The sequence below is a fragment of the Notothenia rossii genome (genome assembly GCF_949606895.1).
Source record: "Notothenia rossii genome assembly, chromosome: 4".
Classification (NCBI taxonomy): Eukaryota; Metazoa; Chordata; class Actinopteri; order Perciformes; family Nototheniidae; genus Notothenia; species Notothenia rossii.
Window position 1 is genome coordinate 95,812,331 of NC_136902.1, and position 9,096 is coordinate 95,821,426.

Genomic DNA, 9,096 nt, shown 5'->3' on the forward strand with positions numbered 1-9,096 from the left:
TTTACTCAAATTGATGGGTTTGGATGATGGGGGAAACTCGTGTCACAGGCTCTTTAAATAAATATTTAACCAGATAGGGCCGGTTCTAAAGGGTTATTCAGTTCAGCCCCATGAGAGGGGATACAGCTGTCACCTCCTCGTGTCTCTCGCTCGCATCTTACGGAGGCGGAGCTAAGATGCAAGGAAGGGACGCGAGTGAGGGAAAGGAGGAGTCGAGGAGGGGTATTGGGATGAGGCTACAGACACAACGGATATTTTCCTCAGTCTGGGGCACTTCCTGGGGGCTTGGTTAGATCCAGTTTTGGTCGTTTTAGCTCCGCCCACTATGATTTAGGCGACTCCCCTCCACCTTTTAACCCTTGCCTGTCTGTCTGTCTTCCTGTCTGTCTTCCTGTCTGTCTGCCTGTCTGTCCTCAGACTGTATACCCCTCCAGACGCTGCACCCACACAGATGACTCCGCTCTCTTTATGGTAAGAGTTTGGCCACACCTCCAAAAATCTACTAACACCTAAAAACTTAAAAAAAAAACGACTTTATGAACAACATCTCAAAAAGTACTGACAGACAATTAAAAAAAAATACTAAAAATCACATATATTAAAAAATATGATCAATAACTGACATCTTAAAACAAATCTAAAAGTAAATGTACTATCTAGTAAAACTAAATCATTATATAAAATAAACAAACAACCAAACATTTAAATATTTCACACATCTTCCCCAAAAATATCAGTTAAAAAACTGTGTCACTTTGTGTATCGTGTTGAATCAACCCAACACTTGCTGCTGGTTTCTGAACATGTTGTTGTTGTTATTAATAATGTGTGTCGTTGTGTGCAGGGTGAGGACCGGGCTGCTCTCTCTCCTACAGGTGAGACACTCTCTCACTCTCACATCTCTCACTCATTCTGATTGGTCCATTTGACTAATTGATTTTCCTTTCAGCCAATCAGTCGCCTTCCTACCCGAGCCCCGGGGGCGTGGCCTCCTGCCGGACCAATCAGAGGCCGGAGAGCGTCCTGTTCCGCCTTGGGCAGAAAGAGGAGCGGAGGAAAGGTGAGGCGTCTCATCTGTCTCCTTTCCTAACCTCCTCTGTCTACTTTTCTGACCTCCTCTGTGTCCTTTCCTAACCTCCTCTGTCTCCTTTCCTAACCTCCTCTGTCTCCTTTCCTGACCTCCTCTGTCTCCTTTCCTGATGTCTTCTGTCTCCTCTGCCTCCTTTCCTAACCTCCTCTGTCTCCTTTCCTGACCTCCTCCGTCTCCTTTCCTGACCTATTCTGTCTCCTTTCCTGACCTCCTCTGTCTCCTCTGCCTCCTTTCCTGACCTCCTCTGTCTCCTTTCCTGACCTCCTCTGTCTCCTCTGTCTCCTTTCCTAACCTCCTCTGTCTTCTTTCCTGACCTCCTCTGTTTTCTTTCCTGACCTCCTCTGTCTCCTTTCCTAGCCTCCTCTGTCTCCTTTCCTGACCTCCTCTGTCTTCTTTTCTGACCTCCTCTGTCTTCTTTCCTGACCTCCTCTGTCTCCTTTCCTAACCTCCTCTGTCTCCTTTCCTGACCTCCTCTGTTTCCTTTCCTGACCTCCTCTGTCTTCTTTCCTGACCTCCTCTGTCTCCTTTCCTGACCTCCTTTCCTGACCTCCTCTGTCTCCTTTCCTGACCTCCTCTGTCTTCTTTTCTGACCTCCTCTGTCTCCTTTCCTAACCTCCTCTCCTAATGTGAGGAAGGGAAAGAATAATGTGATGCGTCCAGGGGCAGGCGCAGAGAGTAGGAGGTGTGTGTGACGGTGTGTGTGATGGTGTGTGTGTGTGTTTCAGGTGACACTGCTCCTCAGGAGGCTCCTCCCCCTCCCCCCCCCCCTCCTCTCATTGGAGAAGATGCTGTGCTGGTGGAGCAGCTCAGGAAGGTGAGCTTCATTAGTGTCTCTACAGATTATTAATGATTGAATGTATTGATCGTTGCAGAACATCGGGCCCGTCTGAAGGCGTCCTCTTCAGATTATTAGTGATTGAATGTATTGATCGTTGCAGAACATCGAGGCCCGTCTGAAGGCGTCCTCTTCAGATTATTAATGATTGAATGTATTGATCGTTGCAGAACATCGAGGCCCGTCTGAAGGCGTCCTCTTCAGATTATTAATGATTGAATGTATTGATCGTTGCAGAACATCGAGGCCCGTCTGAAGGCGTCCTCTTCAGATTATTAATGATTGAATGTATTGATCGTTGCAGAACATCGAGGCCCGTCTGAAGGCGTCCTCTTCAGATTATTAATGATTGAATGTATTGATCGTTGCAGAACATCGGGCCCGTCTGAAGGTGTCTCTTCAGATTATTAATGATTGAATGTATTGATCGTTGCAGAACATCGAGGCCCGTCTGAAGGTGTCTCTTCCGAGCGACCTCAGCGCCGCGCTGACGGACGGCGTGGTGCTTTGTCATCTGGCCAATCACGTGAGGCCGCGCTCCGTGCCCAGCATCCACGTGCCCTCCCCCGCTGTGGTGAGCCCCGGATCAATACATCATCATTATTATTAATATTATTATTATTTTATATTATCATATAATTATTATTTTATCATATCTTCTTTTTTCTAATATTATGAATGTATTTTTGTTATCGTCTTTAATTGTTGTTATTGTTATTGATCCTGAGTGGACCTGCTTGTTCTAACAGTAATCCTCTTTCCCTGCAGCCTAAACTCACGATGGCCAAATGTCGACGAAACGTAGAGAACTTCCTGGAGGCGTGTCGCAGGATCGGCGTCCCTCAGGTAACCTGTCTCACCTGTGGTTAACGTCATGTGATCAGTGACAGCATTTAGATCAGGGTCCCTCAGGTAACCTGTCTCACCTGTGGTTAACGTCATGTGATCAGTGACAGTATTTAGATCAGGGTCCCTCAGGTAACCTGTCTCACCTGTGGTTAACGTCATGTGATCAGTGACAGCATTTAGATCAGGGTCCCTCAGGTAACCTGTCTCACCTGTGGTTAACGTCATGTGATCAGTGACAGCATTTAGATCAGGGTCCCTCAGGTAACCTGTCTCACCTGTGGTTAACGTCATGTGATCAGTGACAGCATTTAGATCAGGGTCCCTCAGGTAACCTGTCTCACCTGTGGTTAACGTCATGTGATCAGTGACAGCATTTAGATCAGAGTCCCTCAGGTAACCTGTCTCACCTGTGGTTAACGTCATGGGATCAGTGACAGCATTTAGATCAGAGTCCCTCAGGTAACCTGTCTCACCTGTGGTTAACGTCATGTGATCAGTGACAGCATTTAGATCAGAGTCCCTCAGGTAACCTGTCTCACCTGTGGTTAACGTCATGTGATCAGTGACAGCATTTAGATCAGAGTCCCTCAGGTAACCTGTCTCACCTGTGGTTAACGTCATGTGATCAGTGACAGCATTTAGATCAGGGTCCCTCAGGTAACCTGTCTCACCTGTGGTTAACGTCATGTGATCAGTGACAGCATTTAGATCAGAGTCCCTCAGGTAACCTGTCTCACCTGTGGTTAACGTCATGTGATCAGTGACAGCATTTAGATCAGAGTCCCTCAGGTAACCTGTCTCACCTGTGGTTAACGTCATGTGATCAGTGACAGCATTTAGATCAGGGTCCCTCAGGTAACCTGTCTCACCTGTGGTTAACGTCATGTGATCAGTGACAGCATTTAGATCAGGGTCCCTCAGGTAACCTGTCTCACCTGTGGTTAACGTCATGTGATCAGTGACAGCATTTAGATCAGGGTCCCTCAGGTAACCTGTCTCACCTGTGGTTTAATGATGTCACCTCCTCAGGTAGAACCAGGTGTGACAGCAGTGAGAGATACAGAGTAAAGATGATCTGACCTGTTTACTCCTCCTCCTCCTCCTCCCCCTCCTCCTCCTCCTCCTCCTCCTCCTCCTCCTCCTCATCATGTTTATTCCATCTCTCCTGAAACATTTCCCTCCAACTAATACAGGACCTGTTGGCCTTGACTTAGTCCTAGTCTTTATCTGGGACTTGTGACCTTTACTTAGTCCTAGTCTTTATCTGGGACTTGTAGGCCTTGACTTAGACCTGGTCTTTATCTGGGACTTGTTGGCCTCGACTTAGTCCTGGTCTTTATCTGGGACTTGTTGGCCTTGACTTAGACCTGGTCTTTATCTGGGACTTGTTGGCCTCGACTTAGTCCTAGTCTTTATCTGGGACTTGTAGGCCTTGACTTAGACCTGGTCTTTATCTAGTCTTTATCTGGGACTTGTTGGCCTGGATTTAGACCTGGTTTTTATCTGGGACTTGTTGGTCTGGACTTAGTCCTAGTCTTTATCTGGGACTATTTGGCCTTGACTTAGACCTGGTCTTTATCTAGTCTTTATCTGGGACTTGTTGGCCTGGATTTAGACCTGGTTTTTATCTGGGACTTGTTGGTCTGGACTTAGTCCTAGTCTTTATCTGGGACTTGTAGGCCTTGACTTAGACCTGGTCTTTATATGGGACGTGTTGGCCTTGACTTAGTCCTAGTCTTTATCTGGGACTTGTAGGCCTTGGCTTAGACCTGGTCTTTATCTGGGACTTGTGACCTTGACTTAGACCTAGTCTTTATCTAGTTTTGATCTGGGTCTTGTTGGCCTTGACTTAGACCTAGTCTTTATCTGGTCTATATCTGGGACTATTTAGCCTTAACTTAGACCTGGTCTTTATTTAGTCTTTATCTGGGACTTGTTGGCCTGGACTTAGACCTGGTTTTTATCTGGGACTTGTTGGTCTGGACTTAGTCCTAGTATTTATCTGCAACTTGTAGGCCTTGACTTAGACCTGGTCTTTGTCTGGGACTTGTTGGCCTTGACTTAGTCCTAGTCTTTTTCTGGGACTTGTTGGCCTTGACTTAGTCCTAGTCTTTTTCTGGGACTTGTTGGCCTTGACTTAGACCTGGTTTTTATCTGGGACTTGTTGGCCTTGACTTAGAACTGGTCTATATCTTTATCTGGGACTTGTTGGCCTGGACTTAGACCTGGTTTTTATCTTTATCTGGGACTTGTTGGCCTTGACTTAGTCCTAGTCTTTATCTGTGAATTGTTGGCCTTGACTTAGACCTGCTCTTTATCTAATCTTTATCTGGGACTTGTTGGCCTGGACTTAGACCTGGTTTTTATCTGGGACTTGTTGGCCTTGACTTAGTTCTAGTCTTTATCTGGGACTTGTTGGTCTTGACTTAGACCTAGTCTTTATCTGGGACTTGTTGGTCTTGACTTAGACCTAGTCTTTATCTGGGACTTGTTGGCCTTGACTTAGTCCTAGTCTTTATCTGGGACTTGTTGGCCTTGACTTAGACCTAGTCTTTATCTGGGACTTGTTGGCCTTGACTTAGACCTAGTCTTTATCTAGTCTTTATCTGGGACTTGTAGGCCTTGACTTAGACCTGGTCTTTATCTGGGACTTGTTGGCCTTGACTTAGTCCTAGTCTTTATCTGGCACTTGTTGGCCTTAGCTTAGACCTAGCCTTTATCTAGTCTTTATCTGGGACTATTTGGCCTTGACTTGGACCTGGTCTTTCTATAGTCTTTATCTGGGACTTGTTGGCCTGGACTTAGACCTGGTTTTTATCTGGGACTTGTTGGTCTGGACTTAGTCCTAGTCTTTATCTTGGACTTTTAGGCCTTGACTTAGACCTGGTCTTTATATGGGAAGTGTTGGCCTTGACTTAGTTCTAGTCTTTATCTGGGACTTGTTGGCCTTGACTTAGACCTAGTCTTTATCTAGTCTTTATCTGGGACTATTTGGCCTTGACTTAGACCTGGTCTTTATCTAGTCTTTATCTGGGACTTGTTGGCCTGGACTTAGACCTGGTTTTTATCTGGGACTTGTTGGTCTGGACTTAGCCCGAGTCTTTATCTTGGACTTGTAGGACTTGACTTAGACCTGGTCTTTATCTGGGACTTGTTGGCCTTGACTTAGTCCTAGTCTTTATCTGGGACTTGTAGGCCTTGACTTAGACCTGGTCTCTACCTGGGACTTGTTAGCCTGGACTTAGACCTGATCTTTATCTAGTCTCTACTCTGGAGTTGTTGGCCTGGACTTAGAACTAGTCTTTATCTAGTCTCTACCTGGGACTTGTTGGCCTGGACTTAGACCTAGTCTTTATCTAGTCTCTACCTGGGACTTTTTGGCCTGGACTTAGAACTAGTCTTTATCTAGTCTCTACCTGGGACTTGTTGGCCTGGACTTAGACCTGGTCTTTATCTAGTCTCTACCTGGGAATTGTTGGCCTGGACTTAGACCTGGTCTTTATCTAGTCTCTACCTGGGGCTTGTTGGCCTGGACTTAGAACTAGTCTTTATCTAGTCTCTACCTGGAACTTGTTGGCCTGGACTTAGACCTGGTCTATATCTAGTCTCTACCTGGGACTTGTTGGCCTGGACTTAGACCTGGTCTTTATCAAGTCTCTACCTGGGACTTTTGCCTGGACTTATACCTGGTATTTATCTAGTCTCTACCTGGGACTTGTTGGCCTGGACTTATACCTGGTATTTATCTAGTCTCTACCTGGGACTTGTTGGCCTGGACTTATACCTGGTCTTTATCTATTCTCTATCTGGGACTTGTTGGCCTGGACTTAGACCTGGTCTTTATCTAGTCTCTACCTGGGACTTGTTGGCCTGGACTTAGACCTGGTCTTTATCTAGTCTCTATCTGGGATTTGTTGGTCTGGGCTTAGACCTGGTCTTTATCTAGTCTCTACCTGGGACTTGTTGGCCTGGACTTAGAACTAGTCTTTATCTAGTCCCTACCTGGGACTTGTTGGCCTGGAATTAGACCTGGTCTTTATCTAGTCTCTACCTGGGACTCTTTGCCTGGACTTAGAACTAGTCTTTATCTAGTCTCTACCTGGGACTTGTTGGCCTGGACTTAGAACTAGTCTTTATCTAGTCCCTACCTGGGACTTATTGGCCTGGAATTAGAACTATTCTTTATCTAGTCTCTACCTGGGACTTGTTGGCCTGGACTTAGACCTGGTCTTTATCTAGTCTCTACCTGGGACTTGTTGGCCTGGACTTAGACCTGGTATTTATCTAGTCTCTACCTGGGACTTGTTGCCCTGGACTTAGAACTAGTCTTTATCTAGTCCCTACCTGGGACTTGTTGGCCTGGACTTAGAACTAGTTTTTATCTAGTCCCTACCTGGGACTTGTTGGCCTGGACTTAGACCTGGTATTTATCTAGTCTCTACCTGGGAATTGTTGGCCTGAACTTAGACCTGGTCTTTATCTAGTCTCTACCTGGGACTTGTTGGCCTGGACTTAGAACTAGTCTTTATCTAGTCCCTACCTGGGACTTGTTGGCCTGGAATTAGACCTGTTCTTTATCTAGTCTCTACCTGGGACTCTTTGGCCTGGACTTAGAACTAGTCTTTATCTAGTCTCTACTCTGGACTTGTTGGCCTGGACTTAGACCTGGTCTTTATCTAGTCTCTACCTGGGACTTGTTGAGACTCTCTCTCTCTCTCTCTCTCTCTCTCTCTCTCTTTTTTCTCTCTCTCTCTCTCTCCCTCTCTCTCTCTCTCTTCTCCTCCTGGATAACTCTCTCTCTCCCCCTCTTTCTCTCCCTCTCTCTCTCTCTCTCTCTCTTCTCCTCCTGGATAACTCTCTCTCTCCCCCTCTTTCTCTCCCTCTCTCTCTCTCTCTCTCTCTTCTCCTCCTGGATAACTCTCTCTCTCTCTCTCTTTTTGTCTCTCTCTCTCTCCCTCTCTCTCTCTCTCTTCTCCTCCTGGATAACTCTCTCTCTCCCCCTCTTTCTCTCCCTCTCTCTCTCTCTCTTCTCCTCCTGGATAACTCTCTCTCTCCCCCTCTTTCTCTCCCTCTCTCTCTCTCTCTCTCTCTCTCTTCTCCTCCTGGATAACTCTCTCTCTCCCCCTCTTTCTCTCCCTCTCTCTCTCTCTCTCTCTCTTCTCCTCCTGGATAACTCTCTCTTTCTCTCTCTCTCTTTTCTCCTCATCAGTTCACTCTGTTTTGATTTGCTCCTTTAATCCCTTATGTTTTCATGATTACTGTTGTTTTACTCCTTATTTTATTTTTACCATCCGTTGACCCTCCTTTCTGTTGTTTCCCCCCCCTCCCCCCCCCTCCTCCCTCCATGCTTCTTCTTCTTCGGTGGTGTGTTTAGACTCAGCTGTGTCTTCCTCTGCACATCCTGGAGGAGCGAGGGCTCCCCCTGGTGGCCGGGACGGTGGCCGCGCTGCTGGAGCTGGCCCCCCCCCGACACCCCGTCACCCCTGGACCCCTCCCCATCATGTAGACCCCCCCTCACACACACACACACTCAGTACAGAAACTGATCCCAGAGCAGCTGACGGAGAGACCCGCTAAACCTGAAACAAACAATAACAAATAACAATATCATCTAATGCTACCTAAATAAAGAGCGGTAGCAACGAGCTAACTTCAGGCGAAACTCAGACACTTTCCTCGTCTAGATTTAGTTCATATGGCGACATCGAAAAAGCTCTGACGTTTCCTTAGAGTTTAGATCTTCAGGATGGAGGTCGTTTTGTTATAAGCTAAATGCTTACGCTGGCTAACTGCTAGCTGGGGCTAACTACTAACGGTGGCCAACTGCTAACGCTGGCTAACTGCTAGCTGGGGCTAACTGCTAACGGTGGCTAACTGCTGTCTGTTACACACTTGTTGCGCTAGGCTAGGCTAATGCGTTCATGGCTTCAGTTTAAATTATTGAGCTTTGATTGTATTAATGGGTCTAAAAACTTTCGGAGCTCAGATTTTATGAGAAACATGAGATATTTTGACGCTAAACAACATTAAATCTTTAAAACTTGAGAAATATTCTCATTAAAGTCTTTATGGAACGTCCAGGTGATTTGGATACTAAGCTAATATGGCTAAATGCTAACTTTGGCATTATCAAGAAAGTTTCCTTTTTATAAAAGTAGGTTTAGATAACGTGATGCTAACTGCTAATGATAGCTAAAGGTACAGCAGATTGTTGAGATGACACTAATGTAGCTTGGTGCTAATATTAGCAAACATTACGAACCTTGTTGGTTTGGAGATTAAGCTAACACAGCTAGCTGTAAACTGTTTCTGATATTAGCCT

At 46.1% G+C, this 9,096-nt stretch overlaps 2 protein-coding genes and 1 long non-coding RNA gene across 9 annotated transcripts in view; 1 reads left to right on the top strand and 2 right to left on the bottom strand.

The window, feature by feature from the left end:
* The window catches only part of LOC307037576 (dual specificity protein phosphatase 14), a 91,060-nt gene extending 87,201 nt beyond the window's left edge, over positions 1–3,859 (bottom strand). The window contains exon 1 of the mRNA XM_079678599.1: positions 3,855–3,859. The gene's annotated coding sequence lies outside the window, so the exon portion shown is untranslated. The remainder of the gene's footprint in view (positions 1–3,854) is intronic.
* The window catches only part of lrch3 (leucine-rich repeats and calponin homology (CH) domain containing 3), a 26,566-nt gene extending 17,476 nt beyond the window's left edge, over positions 1–9,090 (top strand). The window contains exons 14-20 of one of the 4 annotated variants that reach the window (XM_079678556.1): positions 418–471; positions 845–875; positions 950–1,060; positions 1,816–1,904; positions 2,362–2,499; positions 2,694–2,771; positions 3,968–4,127. In XM_079678556.1, coding sequence (XP_079534682.1) covers positions 418–471; positions 845–875; positions 950–1,060; positions 1,816–1,904; positions 2,362–2,499; positions 2,694–2,771; positions 3,968–3,988 — 522 coding nt within the window. In that variant the 3' untranslated portion in view covers positions 3,989–4,127. The other 3 variants (XM_079678554.1, XM_079678555.1, XM_079678557.1) reach the window with 3 other exon arrangements.
* LOC307037588 lies at positions 4,311–8,131 on the bottom strand. Of its 4 annotated transcripts, none has more exons than XR_013807712.1 (3): positions 7,440–8,131; positions 6,706–7,341; positions 4,311–6,364 (listed from the first exon to the last, which is right to left on the bottom strand). It is a non-coding gene; the product is annotated as an uncharacterized lncRNA (long non-coding RNA). The 4 variants fall into 4 exon arrangements; XR_013807713.1 differs by having other exon boundaries at positions 4,741–4,879; positions 4,918–6,364; positions 6,706–7,487; XR_013807714.1 differs by having other exon boundaries at positions 4,918–4,999; positions 5,131–6,364; positions 6,706–7,484.
* Positions 9,091–9,096: the final 6 nt, after the last annotated feature.